The following is a 25745-nucleotide window of genomic DNA, read 5'->3' on the forward strand; positions in this document are numbered from 1 at the left end:
TCAGTTAAAGTAATATCCCTGATATATCCCAATCTTCCTTCGCAATCTCTGCAATATATCATTATATTTCTTTTCATTTCAAGAAATGACAGCTACAAAAGCTGTATGAAATCTGGATGGCTAATTAACTCTGAGCACTGCATTCTTTTGCCCGATCCAATACAATCTTTAGCCTTTCTTCTTCAATACATTCTTTAGCCTTTAGAATGAGTTAAGAAATAAAATACCCTGCCAGCTCCACCCATGACTTCTTACCTGCAATGCAATACAAGACAAGGTTTCATCCTGCAAGAGAATGGCAGCAAAAATCCCAGACAAATGCAAATACAGATGAGGGACAAATGCAAATGTATGGGAGATGTATTTCTAGTACAAGGTGTAAGATCATGTTCTTTCCTGGATATTTTAGGGAGGATGCTTTGATGGGGAAACTGCATCAGGGTGGTGCTTTGTTGCACCATCATTTTGGCAAAGTCATCCCAAGAAGTGTCTGCACACATCAGTGCCCAGCAGACTTCTGCTTTGGGATCTCAGAATTCTGCTTTGGGGTGTCAGTCCTGCACCGGGATGTCACAGCCCGCTGAAGTCAAGGCACTGGACTCATTCAGAGTAATGGATCTTTTAGGGGGTGACAAATCATCGGGTGTGTGAAGGACTTTGTTATGCAAAGCAGTGCCTGAGATTGCGCCCAAGGCAGGAATAACATCATGTCTCCAGTCGGTGTCCCTGCCACCGCTGCAGCCTCCCACAGGGTGACCTGCTCCCATTAGCTCAGCAGGTTCAGCTCCACTGTGGTTGGAGTTACACAGTTAGTAGGGATCATGAGACTCCAGTACTTGTAATAAATGAAACCAGAATCCTTTCTCAGGGTGTTTTACAGGCCACAGATCACTTGCCTCCATCATTTGACACGGGGCGGTTACTCTTTGGTGGCTGGGATAGATGTGGCTGCTCTCCTGACAAAGATGTGCCAAAATGTTCAATGTCAGGGATGTCACACCTGGAGGTTCATGGAAAGGGCTCTGTGTCATAACTGAGATGGTTGGGGTTCAATGCTTTTCACCTAAATAGAAGTGTCTCCAAATTGCCACTCCCTCCATCAGCTACCTGATCTGCTCCCAGCAACCTGCAAAGTTTTAAAAGGATTATCTTGGCATTATTTTCATATCACACATCAGTGCATTCTGGTATGTTCTTTTCCTCTTTAGTTTTCTAAACAGAAGTTTCTCAGGGTCTAAAGTTTCAGCCTAAAATCAGGTGCTTTTTTTGTTGTTATTTTAAAAAACAGTCCCTAAAATTATCTCACATGAGCAAAATACAGGCTTGTTGTTTGAATCACTCTGTGACAAATCCTTTCGTAGTTTGTAAGATAGTCTGTTAAAAAAAAAGAAAGAAGTTCGATTGTCTTTCTTTATTTCAGATTGGAAATGATTCTGAGGGGTCAAAGGAATTTAAAGTACTCAGTGGCACCAACCTGGGTCAAAGGGTCCTTGGAACTGGCTTATCTGAACTCAGAAGCTCACATGAATAGGTCCTCTGGGATGTCACAAGTTCTGATCTCAGGTCTGGGTGTAAAAACCTTTATCTCAGCCTGACTTGCCCATGCAGTTTGCCTGGTTGAATGCTTACCCAGTCACTAGGTGATGTGGTGATGTTCACCTCACTGAGCCTGGAAATCCCTAATAGAAGTATGGGAGAGGCTTCTAAGTGTCCCACCAGAAAAATTTCCACCAGTCCCTAGAAACCGGGCATCTGGTTTCTCTGGAGCAAGAGACTTTTATCTGATCCTTCTGTGCTTTTATGCCATTTTGTCCCCCTCTGGCTTCTGACTTATCCACACCAGCTCTGCATCCCTGGCAGGAGGCACCTTGCCTGTAGGAAGAAATGCTTGGCTTGGCTGATGGGGACATCCCCAGCCCCAAAGCCCCACATTTTTCAGGGACTTATTTCCACAGCAGGCTGTTCCAGCTATTCTTTTGATTAAGGGAGAAGTTTATTTTGGAGAATAGTTTGGCGTGTGCTCACCAGAGCGCTCCGGCTGTGGTTCCACACTGGTTGGTACCGACACCTCGGAGATGGATTCAGGTGCAAATCTGACAAGACACAAATAAATGGCAGGGACAGAAATAGTGGCTTTAAAACACAATTATTCCCTCAGGCTGTTGCTCCTGCCCAGCAGCATGGCAGGTTCTCAAGGAAAAAGCAGCGGGAGGGAAAGCAGCTTCAAAACCTTTCCCTGAAGTTTCATGGCCTCACCCTGCAATCCTTACACACCCAAGAAACCCTTACATCTGTGACCTGAGTTAGCAGTGCTGAGTGCCTGAGTGGAGAGTGGGACTCAGATGTTAGTTAAGATATTGATTACTACAAACATTTCGGCCAGTGGCCCTTGTCCATCTCCATCCTGACTTACGCATTTCAAGAAGAGCCACTGCTGAAACTCCTGCCATTTCATCCCTTGGAAGGGATTGTTCTTGGTGGCCACTGCTCTTAATTTTCCATGTTAAGTGGGGGAAGGTTCTTTGGAGCCTTCATATTATGCTTTCCTCTCTCCTGCTCCAACACCAGCAGCAGTTCCCACTCTTCCCAATAACCTTCAGCTTCCCTGTGCCTCTATGTATAACAAAGGCAGACCTTTAAAATGTTGGACAGAGACCCAAACTGAAGGGCACCGTGATAAATTCTGGCAGTGGTTTGACATGATGGGAAATTCATTCCTCCCACATAAATTATTTTCCTGTGCTTTTCAGGCTTTAGCCTTTTCCTGTGCATTTTCAGCAATAAACAATGAAATATGACATTATTTACTCGTGAAGCACTAATAATGTGTACACATCATAAAACCTGAGGCTGCTCTGGTGAGCTCCCTGTCACAGCATAAACACAGGGAAGCAGGACATGCTGGGGACCCCGTGCAGGGACAGGCACCTGTCCCAGCTGCTTCCCTGCTTTATTCCTCCCTGAAGCATCACTTACTTCAGGCAGCCCAATTTATTCCCTGCTGACTTAGCTCCCCAAACACATGGCATGCCCTCTGCTTTAGGGTTCATCTCCCTTTATTTTATAAACATCCCTGAGCTACTCTATTGCTACCTGACCTGGCTTGTTTAGTGACACAACCCCAACACAACTCAGCAGGAGTTGGGATATGGGATAAAACCTGAGCCTTGCTAAACCCTGCTGCAGGGCTTGGGCACGGCTAACTTAGCACGGCTGGCTGCAGGGATGAAGCGTCCGAAGGGATTTTCAGCATGTGTGCATGGATAATGCCATAATGAAGTCCAGATGCTTGAAGTTTTTTGCATGATTTTTTATTTATTTCTTGAGGCCTTTCATGTTGATGTGGCTTGACTTTGTGTCACTGAGCTTTGGGTTAGCTTAGCCTGGCTTTGCAAGTTCAGAAATAGCCGTATCCACACCGTGTCCCCGGATCCACTCGGCATCCTTGGCACTTGTCCTTGGCTCTGTGGGCTGGGAGCTGGCTGGATCTGCAGCAGCCGCCTCTGCTTGGAGAAGAGGTTTGTGGGATGTGTTTATAGCATCCCACTGGTAGCATTTCTTATGGTAGGCCAAGCCAGGGAAATTTTAGATTAAATTAAAGGTGAATCCTGGGTTGTCCTGGGTGCTGCAAGGCTCTGAGCCTGGAGGGATTCCTGCAAAAACCTTGGTGAGGACTTGGATTGACTGTGTGGGGTAGCCAGGCCTTTGTCTGTCATCCATTTGGGCTTTGGCAGCATGAGGAGCAGGGTTTGCCTTTGGACCCTTCAGAATGCCCAGGAGACGAGAGCTGGCAGCGTGGTGAGCCTGCCTGAGAGCAGCGAGGAGGAACCTGGCCTCCTCCAAATAGGAGGCAGCTTTGGCCATATCTATTATCATTATTGGAGCTGTCAGCTGCGATTCAATACACGGCTTCAGATGGATGTATCAGGGCCAGCTTCCTCACTGCCTTAGCCCAGCACAAGGAGCCAGTTCCAGTCTCATTTGTGCTCATTTAATCCATTGATTTCACCAGAGCGAAGGGTGAGGAGCGAGGCAGCAGTGGGCTCTGCAGACCAGAGCTCAAGGCCCTGCCCTGGCTCCACCACTTCACCCTCCATGAGCCATTCCCAGGAGATGGTAGGGGCAGTTGGGGTCCCAGAGTCTTTTGGAACCCCAGAACAAACGCACAGGGACAATTCTTCCAGAATTAGGTCTCTGGGAAGCTGGACCATAACCCTCTCATTTTCTGATCTTTATTATTTTCCCTCTGCAGTACAGCTTGACAGTTTTGCTCCACCGTAAGGTTGTTCTGAGAAAGGGAGACTGTTCACTATTTTAGCAGAAGTCAAGCCTGTATTTCTCTGTTTTCCAGCCCATTCCACAGAGCTGTGCAGCAGTCAGTCTCAAACAAGCAGGGCCATGACAATTTTCTCTTATAAAAGTAATGTGTCAGAAGTTAGATCCCTGTGGGGTGCTGAATTACCTCCAGTATCTATGCATTTGCATAGAAAATGAGAATATTCAGGAGATGTAGTCGGTCTGCTCTAGGAGCAGAGCTAGAGTTTGCTGTCCAGATTAATTAAAGTGCTTGAGATACTGTGAATGTGATTACTTCTTCTTATCTTGTTCCAAAGTCCATGCAATATCTACAGTGTTTTGAAGTTATATATGTTTTTAAAAAAATCAATAGCAGTGGAATTTTCATTATCAGCAACCCACAAATAAAGTTGTATGAGAAGCAGAGGAGGGAAAACGTTGGTGTGGGAACAAGCTTCACCTTTGAGCTTGCAAGTGGATTTTCCCTGTAAGAAAAACTATTGAAAATCCCAAAAATTTCTAATTGCAAAGCAAACCAAAAACCCCATAAACCACCATTGCCCCCTCTTGTAGGTGAGGCTTTGAGAAGTGGTTTTCTGAGTACTTAGGATTAGGTACTTGAGGTGAAACAGGTGTTAGGTTTTGGCTTGGCCACCCAATTCCAGCCTGCAAATACTTCAGTATCTTTTTCTCCATGGACAAGGAAAGTTTAAGGTCACCACAAAGGACCTGGTAGGACCTCAGGGAGTCTGTTCTGTGGCCCCAAGAGCTGAGCACAGACACCTCAAACACTCCCTTCCCCCAAGGCATGTGGATCTCAAGTAATTACTTTCAAATTAATTGAGAGTGCAGCATCTGAGCTGAGAGGGGCCTTTATACCTGTCAAGGGCATCTGCTGGTGGCTCAGCCCCAGGCTGCTGGGCTGGGCTGGGCCCCTCCAGCCACAGAGGGCTTCAGGCACTGCCTCTGCCATCGTGGCTCTTCCAGAAGCCACAGGCAGAGCCCGGCTGGCTCCGGGGCTGTCACACTCTGCCACCTGCAAGCAGCAAGGTCAGCAAAGTCCCCGGCGCCCTTTCAGCCTGGTGTGATAAACACACAGTCACAAAGGCTTTCTGAGATGGCTCCAAACAGGATCTGCCCTTCGTTATCCAAACGAGGTCAAATTTGTGCCAGCACACTGCCATGAGCCGCGGCAGGCTTCGATTGGGATTTCTGATTCCTCAACAAGGACTGATGAGGCTCCCCTGTAGCTCCCATTAATCTTCTTCCCCGTGAGCTCTGCATGGCTGCAGCTGAGGAGGTTTTGTATTTCATTTGCACAAAAGGTGACAGTGCAATGGCTCTGACAGGCAGGATGTGGATGGGAAGGATCTCGTCTGGGTTTTGGATTTCGGGGCAGTCCTTTGCCATACCTCAGCAGTGCCTTGCAGGAATGCAGGGAGAGGTCTCAGTCTCTGCTTGTGAGACATGAGACAGTTTCTCCAGGGATGTGATGGAGCTGCTCCTCACTGGGCATCTCATCCCTGGGGAATTCCTTAGCATGGCAGCAGGGCAAGTGACTGCCCACCACACGATACCAATGTCCCTAGGCAGCAAAGCCAGCCGTGCCTTCCAGCTTGGGAGGCTTCCCGCTCCGAGTTGTGTGGTTTAGGTATTAAAGGTCTCCTTAGTATTTCAGGAAGCTTTCAGACCAATTAAATCTCTAATGATCGCTCCCAGCTCTTTGCACAGTGGCTTTACTTCTGCCTTTGTTGCAGACAAAGTGTGTCTGTGTATAAACTGCCTCACACACAGCCAGAACAAGCCAAACCTTTCTCTCCCTGCTCCCTCACCCTGCTCCCCAGACCCGGTTCTGCCAAGGAGAGCAGAAACCAGCAGCCTGTGTTCAGAGTCCCAGGAAGCTGAGGGAATCAGTTTTCTATTGAACCTTTCATTCTCCAGATATCAAAACACTTTGTGGAGACAGGGCCTGTAGGGAAGCAGAGCTGCTATTTATGTGATCAATAAAAAGTTTTACACAGAGCCTTGGATGCTCACAAAAGATGGGAAAGAATGTAGCTGAAGCGGCTCTTCACATGAAAACAAGATGTTTATTGGTATTGAAACACCCTGCTAGGCTGAAATCAGATGCCAACGATGTGAGCTCAAGCCAGGCTGGTTTCTCGTTGTGGAGGGGAAAGGAGTGGGCTGGCTTTTTGCATAGAACTTGCTAGAATTTCCCTGTCATAATGGGTAATAATAGAAGGATAAATGCACAGCATGGTGATAAGATTGAGGCTGGAGCCAAGGGGGACAGAGCCAGTAACTTTTTACATATTTTCTGCTACGTGAATTTTTCACACCTTGAACTACTTTTCCTTGATTTTCTTCTTCTTCTTCTTCTTCTTTTTCTTCTTCTGCTTCTTCTTCTTCTTTTCCTATTGAGGCAACAGCCAATAAAAGAAACGAATGGGTTAGAAACCACATAAGCAGTCTCCCACTGAGCTTTATTCCCCACAGGCTCATTGCATCAAAGGGAAAGCAGCAAAATAGGGCGACCAAATGCTACGTAACAAAGAAAACAAGTTGGCTGCTGCCAGTTCTGTCCCCCACACAGGGCAGGTCACATTGCCTGAAGGGGCTGTTGGCCTCGGCTGGGGTGAAGAAGAAATCTGGGGGCTTTTCACAAGGCAGCAAAGCTCCTGCCTTTGCTCTGCTTGCATCTCTCCCCACTCCAAATGCAAATACATCTCTCCAGCTGCCCCACTTCTTCCTGTGCCACCTCCACACTTGGAGATGAGGTTTCTTGCTTGCTGTGATTCCTCTCTCACTGTATTTGAGACCTGTTTTCTGGCTGGAAGGTGCAGAGACACAATTCATCCTGTGTATCTCCAGCCTGCCCTTTCATCAGGAAGGGTAATTTCATGCCACTCACAATGTCTTGCTCTCCTCACTCCACCTTACTGACCTCAGCCATGTCCATTTAGCAAATCCAGGCCTCCCATACGGAGCAGATATTTTTTCCACCTCACTTCAAGCTTACCACACCACTAGTTTTTGTTGTGCTTTTTCCAGCACTTGGCAATTTTGCTCCATAGTAGTGGGATCAGCATCTCATAATTAGTGCAAAACCAGGGTACAACATCCTGGGGAATGAGACACGGTGGGAAAACACTGACTGTCCCCAGTGCTTCCTGGGAGATGTCAGCCCTGAGTTTTGAAAGCAATCTGGAGGGAGCAAACACTGGCCACAGCACACAAATGTAGGCTGGAGATAGTGCAGCACTAAATCCTGTGCTCTGGGAATGAAACCTTGCAGTCAGCACAGAGCAAAAGCAGCGACACCATATGCAACTTTATCAGGGCTCAGAAAGTTGGAAAAAAGACTTTATGAAGGATAAACTCAAGGTTTTCGGTCAGGGCTCATCCTTGCTCTAAATCCTGCTGGCTTCACAGCCACAGTTTGCTCAGTGGGGTGGGAAATGCAGTTTAGTGGGTCTTGCACCCACCACCCCAGCACCAATTCTCACCTTTGCCTCTCTCCAGAGATCTCCTCTCCCACCCTGTGCAGCCACAGCTGTGGAGCTGCTCCTAATTTCCTGTGTTACCCAGTCACAAGCAGTGCTGCTGCAAACAGCCTCTGAAAAGAAACAGGGGAAGAGCATTAGAAGATAATCAGTCTTATTAACAGCTTGGAGAATCTGCATTTTAGAGTGAGAACCACACTTAAAAATCAGGAGAGACAAAGGGGTGCCTTGCAAAAGTGAGTGTTGCCTGGGCAACATCAGCATCTGCATCCCCCCAGCCCTGTCCTTAGCAAATATCCTCATCGTGGTCTGTCCTTCCATGCAGGCTCAGATTTACACTTTGCTCCCTCTCACTCACGTCTGCATCTGCCTCTCTGAGATGAATGCACAGGGACTGGCACACAAAGTCTACATATGCTGCTGGCAAGGGATGAATCTTCCTTCAGCCTTTCGTTTTGTCTCTCCTGCTGTGCTCTGCAGAGTCCCAGGTCTGCTTGCACACAGTGCAGGATTCACCCCACTCCCATGCCTTCAGACAGAGCTGGGTGCACTTCTGCCCTCCTCCCATGTATCCAGCTGTGTCTCATCTCAAAGTTACATTTATGTAGTAGTTAGGTTTGAGGACAGATGCTTTTCTTCTTTTCCTGCTTTTTTTTTTCCAACACTGTAAAAGAAAAACACACTCATCTTCCAGAGTTGGGAGTTCTCTTGACAGCAGAACGGTCTGATGGATGTGCCAGGACATCATTTCATCAGAATCTCAAACCATGACGTTGGCTACTGCCCTTCATTCTTGTCATTTGAATCCTCTTCATGTGTAAAATCACATTAAACTCCTGTAAGAGAGAAGTTCTTCACAACTCCTTGTCAGAGAGGGCTGCAGTGGTTCATCCATCCGGTCCTGGGACAGCTCAGGCGAATGGGAGCTCTTGGATAGTTCACTGAAATGGAACAACAAAGTTCTGCAGGTACCTGATCCTCCTCCAGCTTCATTTTCCAAAGGAAGACAAGGACAACTTCTGGTATTTATTGTCTGCAGTTTTCTCCACACAAATCCTTAAAATAGTCGCGTTTTTCTTTCATTTTGCCAATGGCAAAAGGAATTTGTCTTTCTTACACCTTTTACTCTTCTCTGATTGCTGGAGGCTTTTTTAACATCTGGAGCAGCAGGCTGGTGGCCAGATTTTTGAAGGTGGTTAAGCATCGACAGATGCACCTGGGTACCTGGAGGGATTTTCCAAAAGCATTTTGCTGTAATTGCTTATGATATTCTTCACTTCCCATCCTGATCTCTTCCGTAGCATCCCTATTCCTGCCAGCACTGTGTCTCCTACTGCAGACTTGAGCTGGATTTTGCTTCTTTTCTTACTTTTAGTCCCAGAACTCCAGGGAACTCTACAAAGAGAGAAGAAAAATTTGCTGCACATGGTTAGATTTGGGTAGATTTTAGTGTCCTTATAAATACTGATGGGACGATGAGAGGATTCATGCTTTCATTTACAGCAGCAGAACTTCAGTACAGGCAGAGTCTTATCATAGATGTGATGTACAGAGAAATCAACTGCCTGCCTCCTTTGAAATGCAAAATATTCCTGTGTTGTAACATGATGGCTAAATTTGACAGTGGATTTTGAGCATTTGTGTGGTTTTTTAATTTACAGAGAGCTTCCTTGTCATGTTTGCCCTCTGTTCTGGCGGTCGTGTTTGTGTTGATATTAATAACCAGGTAAAAAACTGAGTGAAATTTGCAGGCAGAGCTGCAGAAATTAGCGATCTGAGCTGGTTTCCTCCCCCGGGACAAACTGCAAGGAGCCACCGCAGCCCAGAGTTGTTATTCCAGAGCAGAGAGGCTGCAATTTCCATCCTGCAGTGCCATCTATAGCGCAGCGCAGAGCACAGCAAGCCACGCTCCAAAATCACACCGCAACCCAAAAAAAAAAAAACCCCGAAGGAGGCAGCAGGCCGTGGGGGACCTCCGTGCAGTGAATTAAATTGGCAATTTAGTGGCCATGGCCCATGTTGTGTTGGGCTGGATGGGAGTGGAGGTGTGAGTATCACCTGCCCTCCTGTCTGGCTGCCTGCAATTTTTTGTGGGGTTTGCAACACAATTTCATCCCCTTCAAATCAATGCAGAAATGGCCACCTTTCTCCAGGGGACAGCTCAAGATACACTAAATCAGAGGTGTGAAAGCAAAACCCATTTTGACTCTGATGAGCAAAGGGAATTTCTCTTTATTTTTGATTTTTGAACCAGATGTTGTTTTCATGCTCTGAAACCTCTGAAACAGCTGAATGGATTTTCTTCAAACTCCTCACATGAACAAAAATTCACCTTTGGGCTGTGAACAAGCTTAAGAAATTGGACTGTGATGGAGATTATTTTTTTCTTCCCCTCCCCTCTTCCTTTTTTTTTTGATTTTGAAAGTTAAAAGGATCCTAAAATAGAAGCTGAGAATTGGATTAAACATCTCTCTGTTAACTCTTAGCACTGCTCCAAGTCTGCAATTATCATTTCTTAAGGTGCCTGGCTCCCATCCTTCTTAGACTTCCAGCTGCCGCCTTTGTTATTAAAATAATTGCTAGAATAATGTTGAGGACCAGCTCATCTCTGGCTCACTGTGAAGAGGGAGCTTTGCTGAGAAAACCGTGAGAAAGCCCAGGTTTGGCCCAAATTCATGTGCCTCCAAAACTGAGCCGTGAGACTGGGGAAGGAGAAGGAGATCACAGGAGCCCTAGATGAGGAGAAATCCCACTGTGCTCCTCGTGACTCACCAGCATCCTTTGGCTGGAGGGGCAGTGTGTGGCAGTGCCAAGTGCTCTGGCCTGGGCCATTTGGTACTGAAATATGTCAATCATGAGACCCGCAATGTTAACAGAGCAGAAAAATCACCCAGTTCACTGCCAGGAATGAATAAACACTTCACATACTTCTTTCCTAAGCTAAATCCGGCCAGAAAGGAACATGAGAAATAAAGGGTGTAGTTATCTAAGAAACCTTGTAATACTGTGGAAATCTGAGGTTTGTTCCCATCAGTCCTCTGTTTTCCAAGATCAAGCACAAGAGCAGCTTCCAACAGAAAGGGTCATAGAATTGTAGAATTATTTAGGTTGAAAAAGACCTTTAGGATCATCAAGTCCAATCATTAATCCAGCACTGCCAGGCTCACCACTGAAACACATCCCTAAGTCACACATCTACACATCTTTTAAATATGTCCATGATGGCTGATCCCAACAACAGCCTCACAAGAAGATTCATTAATAGTCTTGGGAAATGCATATCTACCTTATAACAGTCCCTTTCAGTATTGTATGGGAATATCTAGGAGTGCTGGATGCTTGAGGAATGCTTTTACTGACAAAGGATAAGCAAAAATCATCATCTCCTGCTCTCACTACTAATTTTCCATGCCCCCATTTGTGCTGATGATATGTCTTGCACCAGTAACAGAGCAGACAAAGCCCTGTGTCAGCACAGGAGGAAAGCGGGGTGGGATTTGTGAGTGTCTGAATGAGGGATTTCAGTCACCCAAGAGTGCTGGAGATGGAGGGGGAGCTGTTTGTAACTGCTGGAAAGGATTTGGTGGGAGCAGCCCTTCCTGTGGAGGAGCCGGACAAACTCTGAGCAGATGGATGTGTTAGTCAGCTTGGCCACTGGCTGTTTCAACAGAAAATGATGTGCTAAATCAAGCCCTGGGAAACAAATTGCACACTCAGAGTGGCTGGAAGGCTGGCTTCTGGCACAGACAGCTGTTCTCAGCAGAGGCACATCCACCTCCTGCAGGACCTGCTGCCAGGACCTGCCTTTGGCAATGCTGGATGGAAGGAGCAAAAGCCAGAGTCACAAGGACAGCCACAGTCACAAGGGTGCTGTGTTTGCTGGCAAAGCATGTGTGTGTTTTTCCAGGGTTTCCTCTAAGGAAAGTGCAGCATGGTGCTGCCTGCTGGAGGTTTGGCATGGGGTGGAAGCAAAGCAGGAGATTTGCCCAAGAAGGGACTGGAGCCTGCTTGGCTAAGGCCCTCTGGACAAGCCAAGGTGTTCCTGGAGAGATGAGATATGGATCCTGGGGGCAGCATCCCCTGGTCTCGAGCTGAAGGCAGGAAGGGCTAAACCAGAAACTCCCTTTAGCCTCTTAGCAAACAAAATCAGCAGTAACCCCCCGCTATTTACACCTACAGTAATTCCTCCCAAAGTTCTTGCAAGCCCAGTTCAATTTTCCTTTAATTCCTGTGTGTGTATCTGCAAATAGCCGATTACTTGTGCTAGACCCTGCCAATAAATTGTGTGCTTATTTGTTTCCCTTCCTTCCAAAGTCGGTTTGCATTAAGCACCACTGCAGCCTGCGCAGGGGTTGAGGTAATGCCTCAGTGGCCTCATAAAACAAGTTCTTATTGAGCATGGCCTCTCTTTCTCACAAAATGAGCCCTTGGAAGATGCAAGCAGCTGGAATATGGGTATTTTCATGGCCATAAAAACTTCATTTTACTTTTATTGCTATTGAAAAGCCCTGGATAGGTGCATTTCTCATCCAGCTGATTAATCTGAGGTTAGAGGCCACCGCAGCAACAATTACACAGATATGTACCTCTGTGCATTTGGAAGCAGTGTATCTCAACCTCTCTCCAAAAGAAAATCAAAGGCAAAGTGTTGCCAGCATGGAGACACAAAGAATGCCCTCTCTTTTTCATCAGAGACTCCAGCGCAGGCATGCTACGCCCACTTAAGGCTCCTTTCAGCTCCCAACATGCCTCTGGGTTGCCTAGCAATCCTAACAATATTTTATGAGGCCTTATTCCAGAGGCACATTTTGCTAATGCTGAATTTTAGATAGAAGCTCTAGGAGAAGCATGGAGGAAGCCTGAGACAATATCACTCCAATTTATTACAGCCAGGATGCAAGGGGGAGGAAAAATAAAATCTGAAATTATCATGCTGGGCATTTAGCAATAAGGTCTGGCATGAGAGCCTGGGAGCCAGGGCTGCCAGGGGTGGTCCCTATGCCATGGGCAGCACAAATGGGCATCTGTGGCTGTGCCCAGGCTCCAACCATGCACATCCCAAAGGGAATGGATGCTGGCAGCCAGTGTGCCCGCTGCAGGCTTCTGAGCAAACTTCTAATGGGAAGAAATTATGAGGGAAAACAACCTCTGGGTGAATGGGGCAGAAAGGATTCAGTACAAGCAGCGGTGGTACCACCCTAATGTTGGGTGGCTCCATTGCCCGGGATCGCGCCCCAGGGTGAGCGATGCTGGGAATTAAAGGGGCTGAAGGGACCAGGGGCTCCAAGATGGCTTGGAGAACCTGGAGGGAGTTAAGACCTGCTGGCATCCACCCAATTTCACTCTAAGCTATAGAGAAAGTAAAGGTACAAAAATCCATAAATCTGTTTCAAATCACTTTCTCTTGGTTTCTCCTTTTCTAGCCCCAAGCGAACAAATAACCCAGCATAACAAGCCCTTGGGGTCAGAATCTATGCTAGAGCCAACATTTCTGAAGGCTACAGAGTTCCTATTTTTATCTTTTAGTTTGGCTAATGCAAACTTTGCCCATAACCCAAACTTTCTATAAGTTACTTTTAGTGGTTGGGGGTTTTAAATCCTACCTTTGAAAAGGAAAATAATATCCCTAATCTCATCAAAGATTACTCCATAATAGTGATCTCCTGTTAACATAAACTGAATTTGATTCCACTATTAAGTTCTCACATGATTATTATTTTGTTGATGAAGAATGACCTTCGGTCAAATTCAGCAAGAGCTTCATTTTTGTAAAACATGTATTTATAAGAAGAAAATCAATAGACATGTTTTCATGCTTTCCTATTTCTCTCTCTCTTTTTTTGGAGAGGTTTTAATATTTTTCACTTTCCAGGGTGCACAGGTGGGATTTTTTAAGCAGGTAAACATGTCCTCTCCTTCCTGTAAAGCCAGTTCATCAGCATGAGGGAACTGGTGACTAAAAAGTGCTTCAAACTGAAGTGAGACACATCTCATTGGTTCTTTTCACTGGCCAAGCTGAAGGACAAATAAATCGGATTTTTAAAATCCTTTCACTTTTAATACAGTATGGGATTATCAGTAATGTAAGTAGCAGTTTACAGCACGTTTTTCTAAAAGTGACAGTGGGCCCTGATGGTTGTAAATCCAGTGTTTCCCAGCATTTACAGCAAATGTCCTTATGACACTAAAACACCTAATGAATGCAACCAACCAGAAAGGGGAGCACAGGATGGGAAAAGTAGAGACTTTCACACTTAATCCAGGATTTTACTGGGAACCATCATTAATGCTGGAAATATAAACAGAAGCTGGGTTTGCTCAGTGCTTTAGAGGTGTCTGCAGAGCAGCAGGATATTTTTAGGAGAGTCCCTCCTGCAGCATTGCTCTCTGCTGAGAGGCTCCAGTGATCCCAAAAGATGCTCAGGTCCCACTGAAAGCAATTATGGTTTACAAGTGCCTTTGCTAGTCCCTACTTCAAGGATAACCCAAAGCCAAGAATAGATCACAGCAACTCAAATTTCCTCTGCTGGGATGCTCCGCAGATGCTGAAGTCCAGGGCTCTTCCCACATGGATCCCTGGACACCTTGGTTGTGTCTGTGACTGGGCACTGGACTCCTCACCTCTGCCCTTGGTCCCCTGCCTCTTACTTGAGAAAAAAAAGAGCCACAAGAACATCAGCCACCACATCATTCCTTTAGTTCTAATCCATCCAAAAGAGTGCTCACTGTGTACATGCATCCCTTGGATGCTCCAGGAAGGGAGCCTTGACAGTGTGAGAAAGGCTGGATCCAGTCATTTTCCTTATTTTCTTGGCATGACTTGGCCTGGTGGGAGTGGTTTTGTATTTGGAAGGGGAATTTTTGATATCAAGGACGTTAATAGGGGATAGCTGATGAAAAGAGAAAAGGAGGCTGTTTATTTTGGGGGAGGAGAAGAATTTGTTGAAGAAGCACCTGCACGCAGCCATTTCCAAATGCTGGGATAATGCAGAGTCCGGGCTGCTGGTCATGGCATAGAGGTGATGTAGCAAAGAGGCCGTTTACACACACAGCATGCTGGGTTTGGAACCAATTCCAGACTGCCCTGACCTTCCCTGTGTGGTTTATGCCTGTGAAAATAGAGGAAGGATGCTGGGATCAGGCATGACCACCGTGGTGTTGGCAGCACATTAGACTGGCTGCATGTCACAACAGATACATCATCATAGGTGCAGGTCATGATATAATATTTGGGACTGTAAACATGCACATCCTGTGCTTTTTGTTAAAAGGTTTTGTAAAAATACAGGGCAAGTTTTGTAGCTTTTCTGTCTCCTCTTGCTTCTCAGGCAGGTTGTAAAGAAAGATATTTAAGATCAGCTGCTTCCAACCCTCCAGACAATGCATGGAGCTTGTTTTCAGCAGCAACAGGCATTACACGGTGCAGTTGCTCATAAAAGTCCAAAGCCATATTCCTTTTGGGCTGAAATGCTTTGTGTTTGGTATCAGATTTTGTACTTACTGGTTCAGTTATTTTCAGCTGTTGAAAAGTATGTGGTGTTTTTTGCTCTCTTTACATCTATGGATGGTGAGAAAATGAGATCATTCAGAAAGAGCTACAGCAAATAATTCAGACCTGGCTTGTGTTGTGCATTTCACCCAGGTCTAAGTTTCAAGCCAAAATGAAAGTAAGTTAGCTAAGCAGGTTTAAAGCTCAAAGCACACAGAGCAGTGTAAATTGTATTAATTATTTTAACTACAACCCGTGAAATGGTATTGCTTTTGTAAAAGTATCTTGACAACAAATAGTCTTGTTCAAGGCCTTCCTAAGTGGGTTATCACACATCAGACAGGCGCTGACTTGGGTTCTACAAAAGTGACAGCATTTCTGCATGGGGAATGAGCAGATCATATAGTATCTTAGGAAATGGCAGAGTCTGGGCATCAGATGCTCCCAGGTCCTTACTGTATTTCAGAGAGCTTGCTGTGAAAATATATTCTTGATAAGTGTGATTCAAAAAAAATATCTCTGAAGCCTAAATAAACTGTGATAGAAACATTTCAAGCATGCTGGAGTTTACAGTAAACAGGATCACAGCTGATTTAAAAATGAAAAAAATTCATTACTATTGAAAGCACAATCTCTGCAGGCTGTGCTGCTCTTTGGAGGGAGCTAACAGACACAGCATCTCATTTTGCCCTACCTCTGCAGGCACCAAGGCTGCTGCTCAGCACCCAGCACGGGGCACACAGCACCCTGCAGGAGACAGCCCAGGCAAGCAGGGTTTGAGCGATGCCCCCTCGCATTAGCTCCCAATGTTTGCCTGCCTTTTTATCTCTTTGATCCTGCTCCCTTCTGCTTAGCAACCTATTGGCATTAGGGAAAAAATGGAGGGTTTGCATCCTTTGTGAGCTTTCAGGACTGTGAGTGCTCCCACCATATTTCTGACTCACTGGTGTTATTTTCTTCAACCTTCTGAAGAAGAAAGAATTCCTCTATCAGTGGATCACCTCCTCCACAGGCCAACCCTTTCTTATCAGCCCATTTGGATTAAAACCTGGCTCAGAGCCACCGTGAAAGATCTGTAAAGTTGTTCTGACTGAGGGAAGGTATTTATGGGTGTCACAGAGGGGATTAGGCTGCTGCTGTGCTCCCCAAACCCTCAGTGCCAGGTCACATCCTCAATGCCACTGCGAGCTTGCATGTGTCCTCCCAGTCAGAGATCTATGCCGTGGCTGCAGTTTTGGCAGGCAGGGACATTTATATGGTTGTCCCAGATCAGGCACGAGGGTCATCACTGAGAGACATAAGGATCGAGCTTGAAAGCACAGATCCTTCAACAGAATTGAGAAAACAGGTAGAAATCCCATGGGAGGCTGAGTTAGACACCGTGCAAGTGTGTGTGTGTACATCAGACAGATACTGTGATGTGCCTGAATATATTTCAAAACAATGAATTTTATTTAACTTCTTGCAGCTGCTTGGTTAAGAAGAAAATCCTACCAGACACATATAAGTGCAACCCCCTTTTTGTTCCTGTGTCACATAACGGTGATTTCCCTGAGACACAAAGCTGAATTAAAACCCACCCAGCTGGAGAAAGAAGTGAGGCTGCTCCTGAGCCCAGGTGTGCTGAGGAAAGCAGCTCCACAGATACAGGGCACATTGCTCATCACTTACACTGCTTCAAATCAGTTTGGACAAAAACCACAACAGCGTTTAAAACCTACTTGATGGCTGAGGGAAGGGAAAGGAAAAAGTGTTGTGAGAGGAGAGATGGGCTGGAATTTGAGGGAACACTGCCCTCTTCTTTTGTGTTTAATCAAAGTGTTTGTGCGATGCAGGTGCTGAAGTCTCTGCTTGCTTGCTAATGATGCGCACTTACATCAGTGGAAGCCTTATCACCATTAACCCCATTAGATTGGCACCATGCTCAGGAGAAATGCTGGACTGGGCTGGCACAGAGACAGCAGACTCTCTTTTCCTTAGAGTAATTGCTTTCCTTCACTCTTCTCCTCCTCCTTCCCAGGTCAGGGCTGTGCACATTAGGCTGCCTTTCATTGTGAGCATCAATGTGTCGTCTGGCTGCTGGGTAAATACATCAAGTGGCTCCCGCCCAGTGTGACGCTCTCATCATTCCTTTCTGTCGAAGCTGCTTTTCAGTGATGCTTTGGTCTGGGGGTAGAACAGATTTCCTGCAGTGCTGAAGCCAGGCAGATTCTTTGCTGAATTGGGGCTTGATAAATATGTATTCAGTGTCACGCATCAGAAGAGTGAGCAACAGCCGTATGAAACCCCACAGAAATGCAGCATTTCACTTCTAGAAACTCAGTGTTTCTAAGCAGACGCCATCCAGCAGATAAATGCAGAAACGTGCCCTTTTATCACTATTTTTGCAAGATTTGTGTTTGCCCAATGCAGTGGTATCTGGGTGACCATAACAACCCATTACATTCATTTGCCCACAACTGATAGCATGGAACAGATTCTTGCTGTATTGAGACAGTCAGCGATGACACACAGCCAAACAAATATTTGACAAAGGACAGTTGGGTTTCACACCACTCTCTGAGTAACCCTGACTCCATCCCAGCTATTTTCTGCTCTCACAGCTGCTTTGTTTGAATGTTTGATTTCTCCTCCCAGTTCGGGTTGTCCTGTTGCACAGAAAGGTGAGGCAGGGCAGCATCTCAAAATGGCTCAAGGTGTCTCTACAAAGTGCCAGGAGGGATTATTTCTACATGTGCTTGTGTTGGTGTCACATCACAGTAGTGCCTGAGCATGGTTCTGGCAGCAGCAGGACAGCTTGGATGGCCAGGGATGGCCAAGGTGCCATTCCCACACCCACATCTCAGGTGGCACGAGGACTATTCTTGGCTCCCTACAGCTCTTGAAACCTGGCTGGCATCTCCTGGCCATCCAAATATTTTGGTAGGCAATTCACAGAGTCAGGAAGTTTGGCCACGTCTGCTGACACATCCATCTAAAACCCTGCCGAGGAAAACAAACCACTATAAAGTCAATCCAGCCATGCAGGGCGAGATAAACTTAATTCAAACAATCTTGAGTGCGTCTACATCAGGCATTTACACCGGGGCAGCCGGCTTGACTTTAAGCAGGATTAGCTGACTGGAGGAGCACAAAGCGTTCCCGTGGCTGAAGGGCCCTTGGTTTGATGCTGTTGCAGGGCAGATTAGAGCTGAGCAGAGCGTTGGAGGCTGCAAGCAGAGCCCTCTGTTAAAAGCTTAGGGAAAGGATGCTGCAGGCAGGCAGGCTGCTGAGACATGGTGCTAAGCACAACCCACCAGGCAGCTCAGAGGAATCCTGTTTCTGTACACCACTTGATCACGTTGCGCATGAAGCTGGGATTTATCTCAGGGCAGTGGTGCTGGCTTAAGCAGCAAATGCCACCCAGAAGAAATTTCCAAGTAGAAAGGAAAAGACTTGTTTGAAAAAATCTCATCCGTTGGTGTGGCAGGAGTGTTCCAGTGGCCGCAGATGACCACGGCACATGTGGACATGCCCACTGACACCACCAGTTCCACAGCCCTGGAGCAGCGATGCTGCACCAGCTCTGCCCTGAGCAGTTGGGAAGCCTTTGAGTAGGGCAAGGATCTTCACAGCCAGCCTCGTGTGTCAGCCCTGGGGTTATTCCCTAACTGGAGCTGCAGAAATCTGTAGCCTGTATTGAATGTGGGAGCAGTAACAGGACCCAGCCCTGCAGTGACACGTCTCTTGGCCCCACATCAGACGGCCACACGGGGCTTCCCTGCACCTCCTGTGTTTGGAACCAGGGCCCCACTCCTGCCCATAGGGGGTTGGCTCCTGCCCTGACCCAGCCTGCCCGCAATGTGTTTTCCCAGGCAGCCCTAGAAACAGTTACTGACAACATCTGGCAACAGCCTCACCCTATCTATGCCTGATCCTTTCAGAGCCCTCCTGGTCAAATTTGGGATTTTAGAAAAGCTTTAGACATGAATGTAAATCTCTGGTGCTGCTTTCTTTTTCTCTTCTAATTTTTTTTTTTGACAGGTCAGGCTGCTCCAATACAAGGTCTCACCCTGCCTGCTGCCACTCAACTGCCTACCAGCTTGGGTCCCTTTTTAAACTCAGCTAACAGCACACTAATCCAGGGGTGGATGGAGTAAAAGCTTGAGCCAGCTCTTGTCAGGCAGCATGTGGCTCTGGCTCTACCTGATGGCCACATTTTGCTTTCTGGCCACAAGCAGTTTGGGGCAGGAGAGGAGCTCAGGCAGACAGCTCAGATCACAGCTCAGACCACCTCCCTCCTCCCCACGCCCCCTCTGTGGATGCCTTTCCTCTCTCTCCTGCAACCTTTTTCTGTGCCCAGCTCGGCTGAATCTCACTGCAGAGCTGACATTGGTGTGGAGGAAGTGGGACTGGTGTTTTGTTAGACGGTGCTTTTCTCTCTTCCTCTCGGCTGGTATTGAACTGCAGAGGCAAAGAGCACTTACTGAAGATGGTGTCTCGGGTGAGATGTCTAACACAGGTCCCGACTGCTCAGCAGTCATTAAACATCTCAGGGAAGATGTTCCAGGAAGAGGAATGTTAACCTTGTGGTCCTGGACCAATTCCAGCTCGTTTAATTACAGTTTTCATTGCTGAAATTTGCTCTGCACTTTTGACCAGTTATGGGATTTTTTTTCCCCATCTCCTTGAAGCTGTTGAGCAGCCTTGCTACGAGCTGACACATTCCCCACACAAGCTGAAGTAATACAAAACTACAGCTGCTCCCTCTCCCAAGTTTCTCAAATTCATTGTATTTTCTGATTACTTAACTATTCAGGATTCTGCAAAGTATCACCAGCTAACCTATACAGAAACATTTTATCTGTTTAATCCGGATATATGTATATATGGATATGTGTGTATAGTGCTGAATATACATGAGCCAAATACATGCTGTTTTGGGAAAGAGCATGACCTTTATCATTAATATAAATATAGATATAATACATAATCATACAGAAATATAAAAAGTAATTTGAAGAAATGCTGTAATGCAAGCTAAACAACCTACACAGTCCCTTATAATGAAAAACTGTGAGTATAAAGCTATATAAAAGCACTGCATGATTACATACACTCATATATGAGTGTATCTGTTTATATATATATATAAACTCTATGAAAGTGCATTAAGGTGTTTCAAACCTCACACCTTTGTGTATGTGGGATGAATCTCCCCCTTCAGCAAGCCTTGGCAAACAGTCCAGGGTTATTAAGGAAGTGTTCAAGGCCAGGTTAGATGGGATTTGGAGCAACCTGGTCTAGTGGAAGGTGTCCTTACCCATGGCAGGGGTGTGTAACCAGATGAGTTTTTAGTGTCTCTTCCAAGCCAAAATTCTATGATTCCATGGAGAGGCAGCAAAATGCCACTGAACCCAGCTCATGTCAGAGACCAGACCCCAGCCAGAGGATGGATGTGTCCCTGCCCCACAGAAAGCCTGGAGCAGGTTGGTTTGGGCTTGGGGTGTCTCTCCAGCACAGGGAGTTGTTAATGAGGTGATTCAGAGAGAGAGACTCTTTGTTAGGAACTGCAGTGATAGGACAAGGAGTAATGGGTACAAATTGAAAGAGTGGAAACTTATGTGAAATATTATGAAGAAATTCTTCCCTGTGAGGGTGGGGAGGCCCTGGCACAGGTTGCCCAGAGAAGCTGGATCCCTGGAAGTGTCCAAGGCCAGGTTGGACAGGGAGCAACCTGGGGTAGTGAAAGGTGTCTCTGCCCATGGCAGGGGCTGGAACTGGGTAATCTTTAAAGTCCCTTCCAGCCCAAACCATCCTGGGATTCCATGTAGAGGCAGCAGAAGGCCACTGAACCAAGCCCATGTCAGTGACCAGAACCGGGCCGTGGGGTGGACCTGCCCCTGCCCACAGAAAGCCCGGATCCCCGCGGCTCGGGGGGTTGTTAGTGCGGCGATGCGGCCCCGGGGCCGGCACAGAGCGGTTTAACCGCCGGGAGCCCCTCGGCCGGGGCCGCTCCCTCACACCTGCCCGCGCTGCGCTGCGCTGCGCTGCCCGCCCTGGCCCGCAGGCGGCGCCGCGCGGCCGCCGTTGCCGCCCCCGCCCCGCGCCCCGGACCGCGGCGGGGCGGCCGCGCCCGGCGGAGCTGCCGGGGGAGGCAGCGGCCGGCGCGGCTCCCGCCCCGCCCCGCGTCCCCGCCATCCCCGCCCCGCCGGCCCCGCCCCGGAGGCCGGCACGCTGGCTCGCTCGCTGCCGGGGAACATGGCCGAAGTCGGGGAGGACAGTAGTGGGGCGCGGGCTCTGCTGGCGCTGCGCTCGGCACCCTGCAGCCCCGCCGCCGCGCCCCCTCCCGGGCCGCCGCCCCCGGCCGCGCCGCCCGCCGCCTGCGCCGGGCCGGTGCTGGCGCGGCTGCAGGGCCGCGAGTTCGAGTTCCTCATGCGGCAGCCGGCCGTCACCATAGGCCGCAACTCCTCGCAGGGCTCGGTGGACGTCAACATGGGGCACTCCAGCTTCATCTCGCGGCGGCACCTGCAGCTCAGCTTCCAGGAGCCGCACTTCTACCTGCGCTGCCTTGGCAAGAACGGCGTCTTCGTGGACGGCGCCTTCCAGCGCCGCGGCGGCCCGGCCCTGCAGCTCCCGCCGCAGTGAGTGCCGGGGCCGGGGGCGGCGGGGCCGGGCCCGCTCCGCAGGGCAGGAACGGCCCCAGGGGCCGGAGAGGGACCCTCTGTCCCGGGGAGGGGACGTGGGGCTGGGCGGAGCGGGAGCTCCTTCAGGAGGGGACGGCGAGGGCATCCCTCGCCCCACCGCGCAGACGGTGAGCTGCCTGTGTCCCATGCAGGGGATGTGGATCTGCCAGGAGAAGGGCCTGAGGTGATGGTGAGGGGCCACAGCTGACGAAGGAAACAGGGGTCAAGGATCCCCCTGCCCACCAAGGGTCAGAGGGCATGGTGAGGGTCTGCCTCTGAAGAAGGTGGAGGGCTTGAGATAGCGGTGAGGGATCTCCTTGCTCACGGAGAGCCTGAAGGGACAGTTAAGGTCCCCTCCCTTGAAGCTGGTCACAGTGGGTGAGGGACACTCACCTGGTGGAGGGCCTGAGGTGGCAGTGAGGGACATCTGCCTGTTGACGACTTCAGCATCAACAAGGGATGTCCTCGCCTTCCCGGCCTTGCTGCTGTCCGTGGCTGACAAAGGGATCGTGTTCATCGGGACTGGGGCTGCTCACTCGGCGGGAACCATGCCTGGGGAAAAAGTGTGAAGAAGTGTGAGCCCCTCACTGCAGGGTATCCCCCATGGTCATCGTCCTCCATGCCTGCCTGCAGACAGACTCATGTTCAACTGGTGGCCCTTAAGGGTTTCAAAAAGACAGAGAAGGAGGGACTCTCAGTGGGCTAGAACTTGCTACACCCAAGGCTTGTCTTCGTTGGAAAAGATCTAGTGGAAAAAGTTGGAAACCACTTTGCCAGAGTGCTTACTTAAGGGTTGGCAGGTTAGGTGGTGTTCCTGGTGCCTCTCTGGAGCAGCAGAAAAAAGGAGTCAGGCCAGGCTGGGAGTGATGCTGCTCACCAGGACAGCAGGTGCCCAAGGTGTCTTTCCTTCCTTAAGGAACGGGAGAAGGATGCAGAAGGGTTTGCTATGCTACCAGGGTCTGTGTTCTGTTAGACTCTCTTGCAGAAAGAAGAACGAGGTTGATGTTAAGCTATTTCTTCCTCTGAAAACATTGTTTATGGTTGCTGAGTACTGTCCAGCAACTGCAGTGCTTCACCCCAGGGCAGCAGCATGGTAGTGGTGGGTGATGTAATTCCTGTGTGCATCTCCTCAGGTTGTACCAGACAGACTGTGCCTAATGCCCTCTCTGAGTGGAAACGCGCTGTAAAGGCAGGAGACTGGGGGTTTGTTGTTTGTACAAAACATCTCTTTGCATCTGTCACGTTTTGGCTTTGGTACTGTTTACCTCCAGCACCAGGGTCCTGGAGTTATCCCTCTCTTGCCAGCCTGTCGCTCAGGGGAGGGTTTTTTAATTACTCATTTCCTCTGCAGGCTGCTTCATTTTGTATTTAGTAATTTAGTTATAGCTCCCTAGCTGCTCACTCTCTGAGGCGTTTTGGTTTGTAATGTGTTTCATTTTCTATAAGAGATGTCCTTTAGTGTCTGTTTAATTAATCTGGCTTTGTAAAACAAGACCACCTGAAGCCCTGGGCACTTCTGTTGTCATTCCCTCTGGCTCTGCCATTCTGTTTCTTCACTTGGTTAATTATAAGCATTGTGATAGAAAACTATGTCAACCAGCAACCTCGTTGCTTATTTCTGTCCCCTTTGCTCCTGACTCCTGGAGTGGGAATGGCAACTTTCCTTCTGCATCCCTTTAAAGGGAGGAGTTTAATGTACACTTACGAACTGTACACAATAAGGCATCCTCATAGCTTGGCTGCTGTTTGAGCTACATACATAAACTTGGTGCTCCTCCCTTTCTGACTTCCAGAGTAGGAAAATGTTTTGCATCAATCTAGAGGAATTTGGCCCCTTGCTTCTATCAGGTAAACAACTCCTTACTGGCCGGTCAAGGGTTTGTAACCCAGACCAGGAAGAAGAAAATCTTGTTGAAGCTTGGTGTACACAGTCTTGATTGAGGCTTGAAACTCTGCTGTTTTCTCATTATCTCCACTCTTGAAAAATCAGACGATTCCCTCCAAGTCACCCTCTTCACTTGCACACACACAAAAATCTCCTCTCCCCAGTAAACACAAAGTGCCATTTCTTTTCTGTAGAGAAACCTGTGTGCTTCCTGCCGGCTGATGTCAGGAGGACAGAGTGAGGACGGGTTGTAGTACACAGACTTTACACGATGTTTTCTGCATATTTTGGTAACACTCCTGCCCTGTTTGATACAGCCACACCTTCTCTGTGTACCAGCAGGATGTACAGTTTATATTAAGTTTCAGGAATTAGTGATCATTCCATTCAGTGTTTTAGAGGGAGGTCCTTGTGATGTGGGGAGCTCTTGCTGGTAATATTTTAAGAACCAATTGTTTGCATGGTTGTCCTCCCTTTTTCCCCCCCCACACCTGCAAAGGACGGCAGAAATGTGCAAAGTGCTGTTTGCTTTGGACCACTGCAGTCACTGCTGCTGTTACATTACAAGCAAAGGAAATGCTTGTGCATCATGAGATCATGAATGGAAGCAGAGGGTTCCAGGAAAAAGTGTCTTTCAGTTTAGTTCATACAATTGGCTAAAAAATAGTTGCTGAGCTCATAAATTCTGTTTTCTGAAGTTCTGTCTCACTTCACTATTTCTGTATAGAACTTCTCTTTTCTAAGTTTAGAAGTAATTCCTGAAATGTACAGAAGATCTTGTCAGGAGGGGTGGGGAAGGAAGGAAAGGGGGAGTTCGAGACATCTCTTGAAGGCTGTACTTACCTCCTGTCTCAACAGCCCTACTCAAAATCGAGGGCTTTTGAAAATCTTTGTATCACTTCCTCCATCATCGTGGTGTGTGTGGATTATCTGCTGTAGCCAGGATTTTACTGCTGGGCAGGAGTATCATATTCCACAGCTGTGTTGTTATGGGAGGTTGTATTTCACAGATGTGACGACATAACTATACCATATAATTAAACAATAATAACCAACAAAGAGGACATTTCCTAGAGGTTAATGACACTTAGGAACAAAGTGGGTGGAAGAGTGGAGGGCCTATGGTACAGCTGAAGATCCTTAATCAGTTTAATTAATAAGTGCCACACTGCAGCAGACGTTACAAATATGAATCAAGATGAAATGATGGAAGTACTTACATCAAAAATAAGTGCTTCAAATCAAATTAATGATTTGCTAGAAACTCTTTTTACAGCTTGTGATTTTTTTTAGCTGTGCTGGTGGGAGCTGGAAATCTGTAGATAAATATCTGGGTATAAGATACCCAGAGAGAAAGAGAGGAACTCAAAACTACCAGGAGAATATGCACTAGATTTAAAAAACTATGGATACCAGAAAAAGTGTAAGATAGAGCAGGAACTATTAACTGTAGTATTTTTTCCTCTTGAAGACAGTAGTTTCTTCAAATTTACAGTGTAATCAGGTGTTTACAGGATCAGGTTAATGATGAATTATTAACTTTTTCTTGGTTGTCTTCAAAATTGACTCAGTTTTAAAAATAATTGGCAACAAGAAGTTAGGCACTTTCAGTAACTAAAATAAGCATTTGTTTGGTTATTTATTTATTTTATCTCTCAGAACAGAAGGAACTGTTAACAGTTGAAAGTTAAACTTGCTAACCTGAATTTTAATTAGCTATGAGTCAGGTCTTCAGATGCTCCTAAATACAAAAGTTCTATTGACTACAACCTGCAAATGTTGGTTGAGCATAGCCTGATAATAGCACTTGAGCCTTTTGAACTGTGAGCTCAATAGATTGGAAAATTATGCTTGTCTGGGAACATTTCATGGGATATTTGCTTATTGCTTCTGTGACCATTTAG

General features: G+C 47.3%; 1 protein-coding gene across 1 annotated transcript in view; it reads left to right on the forward strand.

Moving 5' to 3' along the window:
- Positions 1-21505: 21505 nt before the first annotated feature.
- FOXK1 (forkhead box K1) overlaps positions 21506-25745 on the forward strand; it is a 56661-nt gene continuing 52421 nt past the window's right edge. Inside the window, exon 1 of the mRNA XM_039560225.1 lies at positions 21506-21914. Within this exon, the coding sequence (XP_039416159.1) occupies positions 21532-21914 (383 nt within the window). The 5' untranslated portion in view covers positions 21506-21531. The remainder of the gene's footprint in view (positions 21915-25745) is intronic.

The sequence above is a fragment of the Corvus cornix genome, chromosome 14 (genome assembly GCF_000738735.6).
Source record: "Corvus cornix cornix isolate S_Up_H32 chromosome 14, ASM73873v5, whole genome shotgun sequence".
Lineage (NCBI taxonomy): Eukaryota > Metazoa > Chordata > Aves > Passeriformes > Corvidae > Corvus > Corvus cornix.